Source organism: Manihot esculenta, chromosome 8, assembly GCF_001659605.2.
Source record: "Manihot esculenta cultivar AM560-2 chromosome 8, M.esculenta_v8, whole genome shotgun sequence".
NCBI lineage: Eukaryota > Viridiplantae > Streptophyta > Magnoliopsida > Malpighiales > Euphorbiaceae > Manihot > Manihot esculenta.
In genome coordinates, this window is record NC_035168.2 from 38,220,301 (window position 1) to 38,240,463 (window position 20,163).

The 20,163-nt window shown below is 38.8% G+C and overlaps 2 protein-coding genes across 2 annotated transcripts; both read right to left on the reverse strand.

Annotated features, from left to right (window-relative positions):
- Nucleotides 1-27: 27 nt before the first annotated feature.
- Nucleotides 28-924, reverse strand: LOC110619994 (probable UDP-N-acetylglucosamine--peptide N-acetylglucosaminyltransferase SEC). The gene is made up of 4 exons (XM_043959418.1): nt 832-924; nt 604-672; nt 240-442; nt 28-58 (listed from the first exon to the last, which is right to left on the reverse strand). The coding sequence occupies exons 1-4, from the start codon at nt 922-924 to the stop codon at nt 28-30; spliced, it is 396 nt and encodes a 131-aa protein (XP_043815353.1).
- A 948-nt stretch (nt 925-1,872) lies between these two features.
- Nucleotides 1,873-2,790, reverse strand: LOC110621417 (germin-like protein subfamily 1 member 7). Its single transcript, XM_021765697.2, has 2 exons — nt 2,622-2,790; nt 1,873-2,525 (listed from the first exon to the last, which is right to left on the reverse strand). The coding sequence occupies exons 1-2, from the start codon at nt 2,749-2,751 to the stop codon at nt 1,978-1,980; spliced, it is 678 nt and encodes a 225-aa protein (XP_021621389.1). The 5' UTR covers nt 2,752-2,790; the 3' UTR covers nt 1,873-1,977.
- Between the last annotated feature and the right edge of the window lie 17,373 nt (nt 2,791-20,163).

Genomic DNA, 20,163 nt, shown 5'->3' on the forward strand with positions numbered 1-20,163 from the left:
CCACATGTCCACTGCATATCATATAAATTAATGTTTACGCAGCTGGAAAAGCAATATCCTATGGAGCGCAACAGCAACAGGATTTAACTTATTGGTTCAATCCAAACCTTATACTTTCCCCACAGCATAGAACTAAACATGGCAGTTTCAAGCTATCCCACAAAGAAAAGGGGGAAGAAAAAGACAGGTAAAAAATTGGATAATGATAAAATTTTGGATAGACTATCCTAATAGAATACCTGTCTTTATAAGCTGAAGCCAAATTTGCATGAGCTTGAGCCATATTTGGCCGAATAGTAATAGCACGAATGTAATCCTGAATTGCTTCACTCACTCTACCAATCTCCTTGTAAGTGTTGCCCCTGTTTACAAGTCCATCAGCTGCCAAGGGATCAATACGAAGAACCTCATTGTAGCAAGATATAGCATCTGCATAATTTCCCTGCCATGAGAATGAAATGAATAAAAGTTTTAGTAAATAAACATCACAAGAATTCAAGCAAGATCAAGATGGAACAATGCTGGCATTCAATTTGTTTAATACACAAAAATAAATAAATAAATAAAAAGCAGGAAGCTGAAATAAGTATCCAATGCCATCACCTGTTGTTTATAGATTACAGCAAGATTGTTGAAAGGAGCAGACAATCCTGTTGTGACTGCCAATGTAGCCTTGTAATATGAAGCAGCAGTCGATACCATATTCCTGGATTGAGGTGATGTTTGGCAGGAAAGATGGATGATTTGGGCAAAAGGGGTTGGGATGGGGTGTGCATGTTCATTCTTATACAGAGTAGCCTTTATCGATTGGATTTCGGAGCCTCAGCATACAGGCTTAACTAATGCTCCAGCTTCTCCTCGAAGATCTTCATCGCCGGCTGATTGCTCCCGTAATTGAATGCAGTTTCTCTGCAAGTAGTTCATGTTGGCAAAAATAATAATTTAGCTAGATGTCTCCATCTACTGGACAGCATGCATGATGGTTATTGCAGCATCTTTCACCGGTAAGAATGGCTATAGCTGCCCTACGGATAAGAGGAGTCCAACAAAATTAAAGCTCCACAAAAATCTGAAATAAGAAGTGGGAGGAAAAACCAAGAGGTGAAAGCTTTTTCTCTCTCTGGAAATACAGGAAATATGTAGGTCCTTGTACAATGATTAATCCACCATTATCGCCTTATTAATTATAAATACTCATCTGTTGATGCAAGATTTTTCACATCTTCAGCTCAACAACTAAAGCCTAGAGAAAGTAGTCATAAGATGAACGCGTGTCATTTCCTTATCTTCTTGGCTTTAGCCTTGCTTTCTCTTTTGCAACTTCAGAAACTGTTTGAGAGTGCATAAAACAATTAGATATTGCGGTTACTTAGTCATTTCCTTGCAGACCCATCAATTCCGTTCAACCTATTTTTTAGGTAGTCCAAAATTATTAATTTAACTTTTAACCGGCTTATATATACGATCTCAACTTCTTTTGAAAAATCGACGTGGGATGTTTCAGTAGAAGTGTCCCCCATGCCTTAAGCTAATTGAGTGGCTTGGATTATAGCATTTTTGTTATCTGCTAAAGGGGTAGAACAATAAGATTAATTCCTTACTAAAACTGCTACAGTTGCCTGCGAATCTCCTTCTTCCTTAGCCACATTACTATTGCATTTAAGAGTTCCCTTTGGAGCTTTATGCCTGACTGAAACTATATTGGCTGGCTGGTTGTGTTCAGAAAGGGCAATGTTTTGCATGCATGGGAGTCTAATTGTCTCCAAGAGTCTTGAGTCTTGACTTGTAATGCAATATGCAATTCAAAACAAAAGTATAAATCACTATCTACAAAAATATGTATAGAGAAATTAACTAAAGCTGCACACAAAAAAATAAAATCATTTCTTTATTTAATTAATACTTATGGCAATACAGGGAATGTAAACACCATTACAATTAAATGATTTTGTAATTATTTTACGCATGCCTCTCTAATCAATTACTATCCCAGAACAACTTCTGAAGAGAGGTGACAACATTCTTGTCTAATTGGAAAGCCTTAGCTAGAACATCAGGATTAATGGATGGATTAGACCCGAATACTGCATTTGCTATAGTGATAACTCCAGGGTTTTGGCTGCTTAGCCCAGCAAAAGCGACTGCATTTTTCTTTCCAACATTGAACTGGAAATGAATGAGACCGATTGGGAACACAAAGACATCTCCTGGATATAAGACTTTAGTGATAAGGCGATTAGGATTGGATGTGACAAAGCCAACATAAAGCGTGCCTTCGATGACTACTAGGATTTCTGTGGCACGAGGGTGAATGTGAGGAGGATTTAAGCCGCCATTGGGTGCAAAGTCTAACCGAGCGAGAGAAATACCAAGAGTATTAAGTCCTGGTATTCTATCAACATTCAAGAGGGTGACATTTGATCTAACTCTATTTTCAGTATTTCCAGGAATATTGAGTCCAGAGAAGGAGAAATCATCAACTACAGTGAGATTTGGATTCTTGCAGAACTTCCCATTGACAAACACTGCATTAAAGAATCTCTCAATGTCTAGCATGTATCAAAGCAAGAAAGGATTTCAAAATATTAAATAAGAAAAAACAAAAACAAGGTTATAAATACCAGCATTCTTGGGATCATTCATTGCCACGCAGAAGTCCTGGAGAGGGCTAGGATCATAGGCTGAGGCCATTGAGAAAGCCAAAGCCAAGACTAATACTGCAGAAGCTGCAAGGAATCGACTTCCTTCCATTTTTTTTTTCTTAAGTTGGGAAGATTATCTTTAATTAGCTTATGTGATATGAGTGAAAAGTGTGAGAAGCCTTTCATGTAAAGATGAGTATTTATAGGTGAAATTCTCTGAATTATTCAATTGTTATCCCTTGCACACAATCAGTTGATGAAGTAGTCGTTCATTGTTTTCTTGTTTCTTAATGTTCCAACAATGAATCATTCTCCCACAAGTATATATATACATATATTTATATGTAGAAGTAACCTTTTGATGGAAATGGTCATCTTTCTTTTGTTTCTCTTAATGTTTGAATTAGTTTTCAGTATCTTGGATTAGTTCTACGCTAGGCCACAATTTTAACACACTAAATGAAACTTTTCTCCTTCTGGGTTAAAAGGCAATGTAGATTAATATAAATCTGTAAATGACTTGCACTAATTTTCTGCAATATTTCTTTTTTCCATTTATTAAATGGATATTGATCAAGCACAATTTAGCCACATTTTTATCATAATTATTATTGTTTATTTACACATTTTTTGGTTAATTTATGGTTTTTATCTTGTTTTTACAGAAAAGGAAGAATTTGGAAAATTGGAGAAAAAGTGCAGAAAATTGACAGAAAAGTGATTGGGTCAGTGATTTGCCCAGTGATCTGCCCAGATCAAGCTGAAGCAGAAACCTGGAGGCAACAGGCAGAAGTGATATGGGCAGTGATTTGCCCAAGACACTCGAAGAAACTGGGCAAATCACTCGCAGAGGCAGAGAGGACTGACTCACAAAAAAGTGATTGGGTCAGTGATTTGCCCAAAACACTCAAATCACCAGGCAAATCACTTTGACAGCAGAAACTGACAGAAGAGCGGGAAATTGGGCAGAAAATAGAAATCCGAATTTTCAGAAGTCCAAATCCAACCCAATCACTACCAACATAAAACCAAGAGCCACGAAAGAGCTTCTCATCCAAGGAATTCCAATTACAATTAAATTCAACATCATAAGAGGAGTCAAACACCAAATCAAAAAGGGATTTTGAAACCCTAGATGGATGAAATTCTGCAGCTATAAAAGGAGAGCCTCCAAACCAGCAAAGGCATCATTAAATTAGCTATTGAGCCTCCTCTTCCTCTCGCCAGAAACTCTGCAGCTCTTCCTTTTTTCTTTTCTTTTCATCTTTTGTGTATTATGTCCACCATGAGTGGCTAAACACTTTCTTTCTAGTTGAAGTTGGTGAATTTCAGATTTTGTGATGAATTGGGAGATTTAATACTCCATTGTTGAACTCTTGTTTATTTCAATATTTATGCAATCTGATCTTTTCCATAATTATTACTTTGCTTTTAGAATCAAAAAGAGCCTATTGCTTTTAAATTGCTTAAGTGATAAATTGTTTGAATGATTTAGGTCCGTAATTGCTTAAATTGTTTAAACTCACATTTAATCAAGTTGCATGATCTAAACTTGACCACGCGGTTGGCAAGGTTAGAATTAGGTTTCTCTAAGTCTTAATGCAGTTAACAGTTGTTCGATGCTATAATGCCCCAAGGACGTTCCTTGGCAACTTGTTAACTAGTGTTTGATTAGCGAACGTTTCCTAATCAAACTAGAACTAAGGAGGAATTTGGATTGTGAGAAGCGTCTTCCACATCCAAAACTAATTTATTGAAATAAATAGGAGAGTTAAAGAATCAATGATCAATTCTAAACAATCTGAAATAAGATCCATACTTCAACTAGAAGCTTTTCTCTTATTGATTTACTCATCTTTAAATTATTGCTTTCTTTTGCTATTTAGTTTTAATTCATCAACTCAAACCCCCCTGTTTTATTTACTTGTTATTTACTTGACCTAGTCATTATTAGGAAAATCATTGGTGTCAATTCTCTGTGGTTCGACCCTATTGCTACTATCTACAAGTTTATTGTTGATTGTTTAATAGGTTTATTTTTGACGGCTTCGACAACCGCTTATCAAAAATTGGCGCTGTTGCCGGGGAATTGATCTAACTAACGTATTTTCCCTTTATGACCAGGTCTGGCCGTAAAGACACTCTTCTTTACGACCCTGAGATTGAGAAAACTGCCAAGCACTTAAGGAAGCAAGCAAATTTGAGGAACCAAGCCTCAAAAGCATCTTCATCAGCAACACCATCTCACAGAGCTGTTGTTATACCTGCTGATTTTTCTGCACCAGCAAATTCACCTACCTCTGCACCAGCTGAAGCACTTGCTGTCACATCTGCCCCTCCTGCAGAAATTTTTGCACCAGCAGACTCTCCTACAGCCACTACTGCATTTGAACCTAATACCCGATTCCAGGTTATGGTAGAAAATCCAGCAATGGCGCAACCACCTGCTGCACATGTAGAAGCTGAAAATCAAGCCAGAAACGTGCCCATCCAAGCACCTCAGCCACGGGAAAGAACTATCGGAGAGTTAGCTAAACCAACAGGAGATCAAGCACCCTTATGCATTGAATATCCCCTATTGACAGCACCATTCGAGCTAAGGACAGGTCTGATCCATCTCCTTCCCAAATTCAGAGGCCTAGAAAATGAAGACCCTCACAAGCATTTGAAGGCATTCCACGTTGTGTGCTCAACCATGAGACCCCAAGGTATTCCCGAAGATGATATCAAACTTAGAGCCTTCCCTTTTTCCCTTGAAGACTATGCCAAAGAATGGCTATTCTACTTGCCACCCGGATCCATCACATCATGGGCTGATATGGTAAGAGCATTCTTGAGAAAATTCTTTCCAACCTCAAAAGCCATAGGCATCCGTCGAGAAATAAGTGGCATAAAGCAAAAGCACTCTGAAGGCTTGTATGAGTACTGGGAGAGGTTCAAAAAGTTGTGCACAAGCTGCCCTCGGCATGATATTTCTGACCAATCTCTCATTGAGTACTTCTATGGAGGTTTGCTACCCTCAGAGAGAAAATTTATTGACGCAGCCTGTAGAGGAACAATTGAAAAAAAATCACCTCGAGAGATGAGGGACTTAATTTCCTCCATGGCTGCAGCTTCTCAACAATTTGGAGACCAAGAGCTGCCAACAAGGAATGTAAATGAGGTGAGTAATTCCATTTTATCATCCCAACTTTCTGAACTCACCAATGCTGTCCGTAGCCTTGTTGTGAGTCAAACCCAACAAGTCCAGCAGATTCAGCAGCCCAAGACATGTGGAATATGTGCTAACAACCACCCAACTGATCTATGTCCTTCCCTTTAAGAGGAGGACCAGTAAGTCAATGCTGTTGGAGGCTTCAATGGGCAAAGAAGGTATGATCCCTATGCAAATACTTATAATCCAGGCTGGAGGGACCATCCAAATTTCAGTTATGCAAGGGGAAACCAATACCCAAGCTACCAGCAAAGGAACCAAGCTCAAGCTGCACCTCAGAACTCCAATGAATCTCTTGAAGAGATTGTGAAGAATTTAGCAAGTACCGTGCAAAATCTTGAGAAACAAGTGAGCCAAATGGCCACTTCAATGAGCAAATATGAATCTCAAGGGAAGCTACCCTCCCAAACTGAGATAAATCCAAGGCAAAATGCTAGTGCCATCACATTGAGGAGTGGAAAGGAGTTGCAAGACAATAGGGCTGAAAAATTGCAAAAACAGGGCATGGAAGAAATTCTGCCAGAAAGTGATCAGGGCAGTGATTTGCCCAATTCACTAGGAGAAACTGACCCGATCACTGGTCAAACTGAGCTGTCCAGCAGTGATCTGCCCAAACCACCAGAGAAGGCAGAAAGTGATTTGCCCAAATCACCAGAGAAGGCAGAATCCAGTCAAAGACAGAAACAGCAACCAGCAGAGAAGTTCAAGGTACCTCCTCCCTTCCCAAAGAGATTTGCAAGGTCCCAAAAGGAGAAAGAAGAAAAAGAGATACTTGAGACACTCTGCAAGGTGGAAATCAACATTCCCCTACTTGATGCTGTAAAACAAATTCCAAGGTATGCCAAGTTTCTCAAAGAGCTATGCACCAACCGAAGGAAACTTGCTGAACGTGAAAAGGTAAGTGTGGGGGAGTGTGTTTCAGCTGTCATCCAAAGGAAACTTCCAACCAAATGCAAGGATAGAGGAATGTTTGCCATTTCATGCAAAATAGGCAACATAGGAATAAAGAAGGCCATATGTGACCTTGGAGCTTCAATAAATGTCATGCCTCTTTCTATTTTTAACTTGTTGAATGCAGGTACACTTAAGGACACCAGCATTATGATCCAATTGGCTGATCGATCTGTTGTCTACCCCAAGGGAGTGCTAGAAGATGTGTTGGTGCAAGTGGACCAATTAGTCTTTCCAGCAGATTTTTATGTTATTGACATGGAGGAAGACAAGGGCAAAATCACCTCTGATATCCTACTTGGAAGACCATTCTTAAGTACAGCAAGAACTAAAATTGATGTGCATGATGGCACATTGACTATGGAGTTTGAAGGGGAAGTTATCAAATTTAATGTTTATGATGCCATGAAATTCCCCAATGATGTTTCTCCTGTTTATGGCCTTGATGTTATTGATGATTTAAGTCAAGAAATTTTTGATTTTGATCAAGAAAATTTACTTTATGATGGTCTTTGCAGGAAAGGAGAAGTGGACAGCAACATCACTGAAGCAGAAAAAATAGCAGACTGCTGTAACTTGCTGGATGTGGGTGATTTGCCCAGTGATTTGCCCAGATCACCAGATAATCTGCTCAAATCACAGACCAAATCACTGGAGCAGACAGACTTCACAGACAGTGATTTGCCCAGATCACCAGATAATCTGCCTAAATCACAGCCCAAATCAGACAGCAAACAGCAGAAATCAGCACAAACAGCAACTGCACTAGAACTGAAACCATTACCCAGCCACCTCAAATATGCCTACTTGGGAGCTGGAAACTCACTACCAGTCATTATTTCTAACCAGCTCAGCCAAGAAGAAGAGGAAAAGCTCCTTGATCTGTTGAGAAAGCACAAGAAAGCAATTGGGTGGACCTTGGAGGACATAAAAGGCACCTCAAGACCATTCGGTGGAGGCTCAAGACAGGATGCAGCACATGGAAAGCATGTTGCAGCTGCTGGTTCAACATTTTCTGCCCACAGACCAGCCACGACAATGATTTGACCAGTGATTTGCCCAAATCACCTGCTCAAATCACCCACATCCCAGGCAGTCCCTTTCCTTCTCCTTATTAATTTTTTCATATGGGAAAATTACTTCTTAGTCCCTCAGGTTTAACGTAATTAACACTTCTGTCCCTCTATTTTGGCGACCAAACACTTAAGTCCCTCACTTTCTCTTCCGTCCAAATTCATAGTCCTTCCGTCCATTTAAACCGTTTGGTCAAAGAGTCAAAAGTGAGAGGTGATAATTTTTTCCAGAAATACCCTTCTCTTAATGTGAAATTCCTTTTTTTTTCTCTCTTTCATGCTTTCTCCCGTTGCAGAAGAAAGAAGAAGAAGAAGAAGAAGAAGAAGAAGAAGAAGAAGAAGAAGAAGAAGAAGGAGAAGAAGAAGAAGAAGAAGAAGAAGGAGGAGAAGAAGAAGAAGAAGAAGAAGAAGAAGAAGAAGAAGAAGAAGAAGAAGAAGAAAAAGAAAAAGAAGAATAAGAAGTTACAGAAAAGAGGGTAGGAAGAGAAGAAGAAGGAGAAGAAGAAGAAGAAGAAGAAGAAGAAGGAGAAGAAGAAGAAGAAGAAGAAGAAGAAGAAGAAGAAGAAGAAGAAGAAGAAGAAGGAGAAGAAGAAGAAGAAGAAGAAGAAGAAGGAGAAGAAGAAGGAGAAGAAGAAGAAGAAGAAGAAGAAGAAGAAGAAGAAGAAGAAGAAGAAGAAGAAGAAGAAGAAGAAGAAGAAGAAGAAGAAAAAGAAGAATAAGAAGTTGCAGAAAAGAGGGTAGGAAGAAGAAGAAGAAGAAGAAAGAAGAAGAAGAAGAAGAAGGAGAAGAAGAAGGAGAAGAAGAAGAAGAAGAAGAAGAAGAAGAAGAAGAAGAAGAAGAAGAAGAAGAAGAAGAAGAAGAAGAAGAAGTTGCAGAAAAGAGGGTAGGAAGAAGAAGAAGAAGAAGAAAGAAGAAGAAGAAGAAGAAGAAGAAGAAGAAGAAGGGGTATTTGGGTTTGGGTTTAGTGAGGGTTAATTTTGTCAATTCACGTGTCCCAAACGGCTATTTTGGACGGAAGGACTGCGAATTTGGACGGAAGAGAAAGCGAGGGACTTAAGTGTTGGGTCGCCAAAATAGAGGGACAGAAGTGTTAATTACGTTAAACCTCAGGGACTAAAAAGTAATTTTCCCTTTTCATATTTATGTTTAAACATCGAGGACAATGTTTGGGATAGGTGTGGGGGTATTTGCTATTAGGTTTAGGTTATATTTTTTCCGTTTACATTATCTTTTTGCTTTCTTTTTATTTCTTTTTGCATCTTTTTGCCCCATAAACACACACCAAAATTTTTTCACACATTTTTTTCACTTTTTGCGCATACACACAGAATTTTGTCTTGGCTTTTGTTCTACTCAACATAGATAACAAGGTTAAAAGAGTTTCCTTATCTCATGACCCCATTGATTTGCCACCCCTTTAAGCTTAAATTGAATCATTCACAGTATGTTACCTTCACTTAGGGAGTTTTTCTCTTGAATTGAATCCTCAAATTTGCTAAGGTCAGGGGAAATAAAAATACAAATACATGCAAACACAAAGTTAGTGTAACTCCCTAAGAGCTGATTTGCCCAAACTACCATGAAAAACCAGCATAAAGCACAAATCGTAAACCTGTTCCAATGGTCTAAGACTATGAACTGAGCCTAATAGCCACTTGGAGAAGTGACTGACTGAGTAACCGGGGGTGTATCACCCATGTACACAATCGCGTAAAAAGGTCAGTAACTTTTTCAAGCAAATAAGTTTCGATGGTCTAGACTATGAACAGAGCTAGTAGCCACTTGAACGAGTGACTAACTGAGTAACCGGGGGTGTATCACCCATGTACACAATCGCGTAAAAAGGTTAGTGACTTTTTCAGGCAAGGATAAGAATAAGTGCTGCTGAAAATAAAAATAAAAATTAAATAAAAAGGAGAAAGAGAGAAGGTGGCAAGTCACTCCTAGGGGTTGCATTAAACCTAACATAAAGGAATAAGCATGACTGAGTCAAAAACCTTTCTCTTGACCATGGTAGGTGAAAGGAAACAAGGAAAGGAGAGGATGACCTTAGTGCATGTATTCTATACTGTGATACTTCAATTTAGGAGTCTAGGGGGGGCTGATTAAGTGGTACTTAGGCTCAAAAGAAAAAGGAGCTTGATTGACTAAGTTATTTATTGCTTGAGGACAAGCAAAAAGCTAGGTGTGGGGGTATTTGATCAAGCACAATTTAGCCACATTTTTATCATAATTATTATTGTTTATTTACACATTTTTTGGTTAATTTATGGTTTTTATCTTGTTTTTACAGAAAAGGAAGAATTTGGAAAATTGGAGAAAAAGTGCAGAAAATTGACAGAAAAGTGATTGGGTCAGTGATTTGCCCAGTGATCTGCCCAGATCAAGCTGAAGCAGAAACCTGGAGGCAACAAGCAGAAGTGATATGGGCAGTGATTTGCCCAAGACACTCGAAGAAACTGGGCAAATCACTCGCAGAGGCAGAGAGGACTGACTCACAGAAAAGTGATTGGGTCAGTGATTTGCCCAAAACACTCAAATCACCAGGCAAATCACTTTGACATCAGAAACTGACAGAAGAGCGGGAAATTGGGCAGAAAATAGAAATCCGAATTTTCAGAAGTCCAAATCCAACCCAATCACTACCAACATAAAACCAAGAGCCACAAAAGAGCTTCTTATCCAAGGAATTCCAATTACAATTAAATTCAACATCATAAGAGGAGTCAAACACCAAATCAAAAAGGGATTTTGAAACCCTAGATGGATGAAATTCTGCAGCTATAAAAGGAGAGCCTCCAAACCAGCAAAGGCATCATTGGATTAGCTATTGAGCCTCCTCTTCCTCTCGCCAGAAACTCTGCAGCTCTTCCTTTTTTCTTTTCTTTTCATCTTTTGTGTATTATGTCCACCATGAGTAGCTAAACACTTTCTTTCTAGTTGAAGTTGGTGAATTTCAGATTTTGTGATGAATTGGGAGATTTAATACTCCATTGTTGAACTCTTGTTTATTTCAATATTTATGCAATCTGATCTTTTCCATAATTATTACTTTGCTTTTAGAATCAATAAGAGCCCATTGCTTTTAAATTGCTTAAGTGATAAATTGTTTGAATGATTTAGGTCCGTAATTGCTTAAATTGTTTAAACTCACATTTAATCAAGTTGCATGATCTAAACTTGACCACGCGGTTGGCAAGGTTAGAATTAGGTTTCTCTAAGTCTTAATGCAGTTAACAGTTGTTCGATGCTATAATGCCCCAAGGACGTTATTTGGCAACTTGTTAACTAGTGTTTGATTAGCGAACGTTTCCTAATCAAACTAGAACTAAGGAGGAATTTGGATTGTGAGAAGCGTCTTCTACATCCAAAACTAATTTATTGAAATAAATAGGAGAGTTAAAGAATCAATGATCAATTCTAAACAATCTGAAATAAGATCCATACTTCAACTAGAAGCTTTTCTCTTATTGATTTACTCATCTTTAAATTATTGCTTTCTTTTGCTATTTAGTTTTAATTCATCAACTCAAACCCCCCTGTTTTATTTACTTGTTATTTACTTGACCTAGTCATTATTAGGAAAATCATTGGTGTCAATTCTCTGTGGTTCGACCCTATTGCTACTATCTACAAGTTTATTGTTGATTGTTTAATAGGTTTATTTTTTACGGTTTCGACAATCGCTTATCAGATATATATATCTATGACTAAATGGTTCAAACATCATCTTTATCTCATTTGAGAATCGACATGTGTATGTGTGGTATTAGTTGTATATATGGTTGGAATGCATAGGAAAATTCAGACAGTCTAATCAATTAATGGACTAATTAAAAGATATAGACAGGATGAACAACCAAATGATAATGCATGGATCTTAAACAAATTATACCATCAAATTAAATATTTATATCTGAATTTGTGATAAAATATCTTAAACAAATTATACCATCAAATTAAAAATTCATATATGAATTTGTGATAAAAAAATTCTTACGAATTTAACCGTAAATATTTATTATTTAATATTTAGTAATTAAATAGTTTATAATAGCCGCAGTCTATATTATCATAGAGATAAACACATTCGAACAGCCGAAGCTAAGCATTTGTTGCTTAATTCCAAGTTTAATTATAGCTGATTCTATGTACCATTTACCTGCCCATTACCAAACTACATATAAAATATTAATAGAATATATGAATTCTTTATAATTTGACAAATAAATATTGACTAAGTAAAAAAATTAAAATCCCCTTGCTTATACTTAGTCATGAGAAGAGGTCATAGTGAAAACAATGGATTTTTTTTTCTGTAGAAAAAAATTGTACGATGTTGTTGAAATTAGAAAAGTTGCTATGCTAAGCCACCGTATTAAGATTGCAAGTACTAGTTGAGCTTGGCTATATATAACTGTTGGAAGGATCAGATTCAAATTTTCACTCTCCATTTCCGATTAAAAAAAAATTGCTGAGTACCAAAATTACCTATAGATGTACCTAGAAGAATCTACTGTAACTAAAGCAACCAGCCCACACAAACCCGCAATCCTCCTTGCCAAAATACCCAACCAGTGCTAGGAATAGTTCAGCTACTAGCAAATAGCTTGTCCTACATTGAAAAAGTGTAAATAAGTGGAAATGTCATAAAATCCAGTACCATGCTCGTAAAATTTGTTGAATATTGCACCTTCCTCCATGAATTTATCTTCCATTCCATGTTAGAAAGACGTTCGACAAAGCTATAAATTACTCTTTTAGTTCTGTTTTTGATAAATTCAGAGGTTTTTTTAGATTTGTCTGTCAGTTGTGGTTTTTAACAAATAGTGAATGTTTTATAAGGTTTTTAGTTTTGCATGTAGGTCTCTGTGCTTCTTAAGATTAGTTTCTATAGAGATCTATCTTCTTCTACCCTAAATATTGGTGAAGAAAACTCAGGTATGCATCGCTAGTTATTTCAAAAGTGAATATGGGTAACTCCCCTTTTAGGCCTACGTGTCATAATTGCTTCAATCAAAAGTGATAGAGTTTTTATATTAAATCAAAACTAACAAGTTATTTCAAAAAAAAATCTCAAATCTTTACCTCTTCCCTTATCTCCCTCAAAACCCTGCCCCAAATTTATTCTTCCACTTCGTTCTCCAACCTCCTCCTCCACCACCAACGGCAAATTCCTCACCGACCTCCTTTCTCTGTTTTACGGAACCCTCCTCCATCCCAGAACTAGCTCTCCAAAACCTCAAAATGTTAACCATGTCTCCTGCCCCTTCAACTCTCATCACCTCATGCCACCGGAGTCTGCATTTTTTCTATTCTCTCTGCTGCCCATCTCCTCTCTTTAAAGATCCATTTCTCTCATTGACTCGCTGCAATCGTTATGAAATAGTTTGTTTAAATGAGCTGTGAGAAAGAAAAGAAAAGAATTTCACGTAGAAAGTTTACAAGAATTTTCTAGTGTTTATATGCGAAAAACTTTACTTCAAACTTAAAGTGATTTGGAGATAAATTTTGAATTCACTTCAAATTGATTAAATAATATTATAAATCAAAAGACTTGCACATTTATTTTTATAATCTTTCTTGCCTTTGTTGTGAGTATTGCCACAACAGTGCTCTTTTGTTCCATTTTGCGGTTAAATGTAATCAAAGTTAGCGACTTTAAGAGGTGGGTTATTCCAATTCTCCACGTTATGGTGTGTTGATTGATATTTATATGAGGGGTCATTGATATGTGATTTATAGACTCTGTAAGGGCAACTAGAAGAGAAGCTTTGAGTTTTCTGTTTAGGAGATTAATACTCTAATAAGCGGTTGTCGAAGCCATCAAAAATAAACCTATTATCAATCAACAAATAAATTTGTAGATAGTGGCAATAGGGTCGAACCACAGGGAATTGACACTAAAGATCTTCCTAATAATAACCAAGATAAGTAAATAACAAATAATTAAAAGAGGGGGGTTTGAGTTGATGAATTAAAACTAAATAGTAAAAGAAAGTAATAATTTAAAGATGAGTAAATCAATAAGAGAAAAGCTTCTAGTTGAAGTATGGATCTTATTTCAGATTGTTTAGAATTGATCATTGATTCTTTAATACTCCTATTTATCTCAATAAATTAGTTTTGGATGTGGAAGACGCTTCTCACAATCCAAATTCCTCCTTAGTTCTAGTTTGATTAGGAAACGTTCGCTAATCAAACACTAGTTAACAAGTTGCCAAGGAACGTCCTTGGGGCATTATAGCATCGAACAACTGTTAACTGCATTAAGACTTAGAGAAACCTAATTCTAACCTTGCCAACCGCGTGGTCAAGTCTAGATCATGCAATTTGATTAAATGTGTATTTGAACAACCTAAGCAATTACGGACCTAAATCATTCAAATAATATTACTTAAGCAATTTAAAAACAATGGGCCCTTATTGATTCTAAAAGCAAAGTAATAATTATGGAAAGCTCAAATTGCATAAATATTGAAAAGAAATAGAAGTTTAACAATGGAGATTTAAATCTCCCAATTCATCACACAAATCTGAAATTCACCAACTTCAACTAGAAAAGAATGGATTTAGCCACTCATGGTGGACTAAATACACAAAAAGATGAAAAGAAAGAAAAGAAGAGCAGTTGCAGAGTTTCTGGCGAGGGAGATGGTGCTGAGTTCCTGATCAGAAGGTGCCTTTGCTGGTTTGGAAGCTCTCCTTTTATAGCTGAAGAATTCTATCTATCTAGGGTTTTGAAATCCCTTTTTGATTTGGTGTTTGACTCCTCTTTTGATGTTGAATTTAATTGCAATTGGAATTCCTTGGATGAGAAGCTCTTTCGTGGCTCTTGGTTTTATGTTGGTAGTGATTGGGTTGGATTTGGACTTCTGAAAATTCAGATTTCTGTTTTCTGCCCAAATTCCCGCTCTGCTGTCAGTTTCTGTTGTGAAAGTGATTTGCCCGGTGATTTGACCAGTTTCTTCAAGTGATTGGGCAAATCACAGACCCGATCACGTTTCTGTGAGTCGGTTCTCTCTATCTTCTGCGAGTGATTTGGCCAGTGTCTTCGAGTGTCCTGGGCAAATCACTGACCTTATCACTTCTGCCTGTTGCCTCCAGGTTTCTGCTTCAGCTTGATCTGGGAGGATCACTGGGCAAATCACTGACCCAATCACTTTTCTGTCAATTTTCTGCACTTTTTCTCCAATTTTTCAATTTCTTCCTTTTCTGTAAAAACAAGATAAAAACCATAAATTAAACTAAAAAATGTGTAAATAAGCAATAAAAAAGATAATAAAAATGTGGCTAATTTATGCTTGATCAAATACCCCCACACCTAGCTTTTTGCTTGTCCTCAAGCAACAAATAACTTAGCCAATCAAGCCCCTTTTTCTTTTGAGCCTAAGTACCACTTAATCAGCCCCCCCTAGACTCCTAATCTAAACTATCACAGTATAGAGTACATGCACTAAGGTCATCCTCTCCTTTCCTTGTTTCCTTTCACCTACCATGATCAAGAGAAATGTTTTTGACTCAATCATGCTTATTCTTTTATGTTAGGTTTAGAGCAGCCCCTAGGAGTGACTTGCCCCTTTTCTTCTTTCTTCCTTTTTATTTTTATTTTTATTTTCAGCAGCACTTATTCTTATCCTTGCCTGAAAAAGTCACTAACCTTTTTACGCGATTGTGTACATGGGTGATACACCCCCGGTTACTCAGTTAGTCACTTGTTCAAGTGGCTACTAGCTCTGTTCATAGTCTAGACCATTGAAACTTATTTGCTTGGAAAGGTCACTGACCTTTTTACGCGATTGTGTACATGGGTGATACACCCCCGGTTACTCAGTCAGTCATTTCTCCAAGTGGCTATTAGGCTCAGTTCATAGTCTTAAACCATTGGAACAAGTTTATGATTTGTGCTTTATGCTGGTTTTTTATGATAGTTTGGGCAAATCAGCTCATAGGGAGTTACACTAACTTTATGTTTACATGTATTTTTATTTTTATTTCCCTTGACCACAACAAATTTAAGGATTCAATTCAAGTAAAGAACTTTCTAAGTGAAGATAACATACTATGAATGATTCAATTTAGGCTTAAAGGGGTGGCAAATCAATGGGGTCATGAGATAAGGAAACTCTTTTAACCTTGTTATCTATGTTGAGTAGAGCAAAAACCAAGACAAAATTCTGTGTGTGTGTGCAAAAAGTGTGAAAAAAATTCTGGTGTGTGCAAAAAGGTGTAAGAATAATGTAAAAAGAAACAAAAAGAAACAATAAGAAACAAATAGAAATCAAAAGATGGTGTGATCAGTGAATAAATACTCTCCAGTACCCCCACACCTATCCCAAATATTGTCCTCAATGTTTGAATATATATATATATAGAAATGAAGGAGAAAAGGGAAAGGGACTTCCTGGCCTGTGGGTGATTTGACCAGTGACTTGGGCAAGCACTGGGCAAATCACTGGGCAGATCGCTATCTGTCACGGTGCTGGGGCAGAAAATGGTCCACCAGCAGGTCCAACAAGTGCTCCATCCTTTGCATTCGGTCCTCAATCCTACTGAGACGAGCCTCTACTGTCTGGTTGGGGGCTTCGTCTTCTGGTGGCTGAGGAGCATCCTGCTGGGGTCTGCTAGAAGTGTATTTGCTGGTTCTTGCCCTGTTTCCTGTGTTGTCCCATCTGCAGGGGCTGCTGTGGAGGGGTGTCCCGCGCTTCGTCATCACTGTCGGAGGGGATGGGTCTCGGCAGCCCTAGTTTCTTCCACATGAACGGTCCGCCGGTGGCCTTCATCTTAATTCTTACCATTGTGGTCTTGAGTTTGCCGGTGGGTGAGTGGTGGGTCGGAGAGGAGAAATCTTGAAGAAGAAGAGATAAAAACAGTAGATAGCGTAAAAAGTAAAAGAGTAAAAGAAAAGAACTACTTAAAATGATTTGGGTATGTGAATTGCCCTGATCATTTAATGCTGGCCCTCTGGATTCTTGACAGGGTGATTTGACCAGTGATTTGGATAAGCAGTGGGCAAATCACTTGGCCAGACCGCTTCTCCTTTGCAGTTGCTGGGCTGGTACTGTTCACGCCCTTTTCTGATGATGTGCTTGATTTTGCGATTGGACGGGTGATCTTGGTCAAATTATCTGGGCAATTGGGCAAATCACTGCCTCGATCACTTGTGACTATGGTATATTCAGTCGATTTGCCCGGCGATTTGGGCAAGCAGTGGGCAAATCACTGGGCAAATCACTACATCTGGGCTGCCTCCCAGTAGCGCCCTGTTTTCTGTCTTGGGCTGGACTTCAGTGTCTTGCTCAGCAGTCTTGGGAAGGGGGATCCAAGGGAACCTCCTCCACAACATGGACAATAAAACCTTCATAGAATCTCTTCAAACGATGCCCATTAACCTTGAAAACCTTGTTTGTTTGTGGACTCCGTATGTCAATAGCTTCATGTGCTGTATCCTGTCTCTGATTCTGGTGAGATGAGCCTCCACCGAATGGTCTTGAGGTGCCTTTTATGTCCTCCAAGGTCCACCCAATTGCTTTTTTGTGCTTCTTTAACACATCAAGGAGCTTTTCCTCTTCTTCTTGGCTGAGCTAGTTAGAAATAATGACTGGAAGTGAATTTCCAGCTCCCAAGTAGGCATATTTGAGGTGGCTTGGCAATGGTTTCAGTTCTAGTGCTGATTTCTGCTGTTTGCTGTCTGATTTGGGCTGTGATTTGGGCAGATTATCTGGTGGTCTGGGCAAATCACTTTCTGTCAAGTCTGTCTGCTCCAGTGATTTGGTCTGTGATTTGAGCAGATTATCTGGTGGTCTGGGCAAATCACTGGGCAAATCACCCACATCCAGCAAGTTACAGCAGTCTGCTATTTTTTCTGCTTCAGTGATGTTGCTGTCCACTTCTCCTTTCCTGCAAAGACCTTCATAAAGTAAGTTTTCTTGATCAAAATCAAAAATTTCTTGACTTAAATCATCAATAACATCAAGGCCATAAACAGGAGAAACATCATTGGGGAATTTCATGGCATCATAAACATTAAATTTGATAACTTCCCCTTCAAACTCCATAGTCAATGTGCCATCATGCACATCAATTTTTGTTCTTGCTGTGCTCAAGAATGGTCTCCCAAGTAAGATGTCAGAGGTGATTTTGCCCTTATCCTCCTCCATGTCAATCACATAAAAATCTGCTGGGAAGACTAGTTGGTCAACTTGTACCAACACATCTTCTAGCACTCCCTTGGGATGGACGACGGATCGGTCAGCCAATTGGATCACAATACTGGTGCCCTTGAGTGTACCTGCATTCAACAAGTTAAAAATGGAAAGTGGCATGACATTTATTGAAGCTCCAAGGTCACACATGGCCTTCTTTATTCCCACATTGCCTATCTTGCATGAAACCGCGAACATTCCTCTATCCTTGCATTTGGTTGGAAGTTTCCTTTGGATTACAGCTGAAACACACTCCCCCACACTTACCTTTTCACGTTCAGCAAGTTTCCTTCGGTTGGTGCATAGCTCTTTGAGAAACTTGGCATACCTTGGAATTTGCTTTACAGCATCAAGTAAGGGAATGTTGATTTCCACCTTGCGGAGTGTCTCCAATATCTCTTTTTCCTCTTTCTCCTTTTGGGACTTTGCAAATCTCTTTGGGAAGGGAGGAGGTATCTTGAATTTTTCTGCTGGTTGCTGTTTCTGCCTTTGACTGGATTCTGCCTTCTCTGGTGATTTGGGCAAATCACTTTCTGCCTTCTCTGGTGGTTTGGGCAGATCACTACTGGACAGCTCAGTTTGACCAGCGATCGGGTCAGTTTCTACTAGTGAACTGGGCAAATCACTGCCCTGATCACTTTCTGGCAGAATTTCTTCCATGCCCTGTTTTTGCAATTTTTCAGCCCTAATGTCTTGCAACTCCTTTCCACTCCTTAATGTGATGGCGCTAACATTTTGTCTTGGATTTATCTCAGTTTGGGAGGGTAGCTTCCCTTGAGATTCATATTTGCTCATTGAAGTGGCCATTTGGCTCACTTGTTTCTCAAGATTTTGCACAGTACTTGCTAAATTCTTCACAATTTCTTCAAGAGATGCATTGGAGTTCTGAGGTGCAGCTTGAGCTTGGTTCCTTTGCTGGTAGCTTGGATATTGATTTCCCCTTGCATAACTGAAATTTGGATGGTCCCTCCAACCTGGATTATAAGTATTTGCATAAGGATCATACCTTCTTTGCCCATTGAAGCCTCCAACAGCATTGACTTGCTGGTCCTCCTCTTGAAGGGAAGGACATAGATCAGTTGGGTGGTTGTTGGCACATATTCCACATGTCTTGGGCTGCTGAATCTGCTGGACTTGTTGGGTTTGACTCACAACAAGGCTACGGACAACATTGGTGAGTTCAGAAAGTTGGGATGATAAAATGGAATTACTCACCTCATTTACATTCCTTGTTGGCAGCTCTTGGTCTCCAAATTGTTAAGAAGCTGCAGCCATGGAGGAAATTAAGTCCCTCATCTCTCGAGGTGATTTTTTTTCAATTGTTCCTCCACAGGCTGCGTCAATAAATTTTCTCTCCGAGGGTATAGAAGTACTCAATGAGAGATTGGTCAGAAATATCATGCCGAGGGCAGCTTGTGCACAACTTTTTGAACCTTTCCCAGTACTCATACAAGCCTTCAGAGTGCTTTTGCTTTATGCCACTTATTTCTCGACGGATGCCTATGGCTTTTGAGGTTGGAAAGAATTTTCTCAAGAATGCTCTTACCATATCAGCCCATGATGTGATGGATCCGGGTGGCAAGTAGAATAGCCATTCTTTGGCATAGTCTTCAAGGGAAAAAGGGAAGGCTCTAAGCTTGATATCGTCTTCTGGAATGCCTTGGGGTCTCATGGTTGAGCACACAACGTGGAATGCCTTTAAATGCTTGTGAGGATCTTCATTTTCTAGGCCTCTGAATTTAGGAAGGAGATGAATCAGACCTGTCTTTAACTCAAAAGGTGCTGTCAGTTCAGGATAAGTTATGCATAGTGGTGCATGGTCTTCAGCTGGCATAGCTAGCTCTCCAAGGGTTCTCTCCCTTTGTTGTGGAGCTTGGATAGGCAAGTTTCTAGCTTGATTTTCAGCTTCAGCAGCAGGTTGTTCTGCCATTTCAGGAATTTCTGCAGTAACCCGGATTCGGGTATCTGGTTCAAACGCAGCAGTGTTTGGCGTGACAGCACGTATGTCTGTTGGTGCAACAAATTCTGCAGCAGGGGCAGATGTGACAGCAAGTGCTTCAGCTGGTGCAGAAAAATCA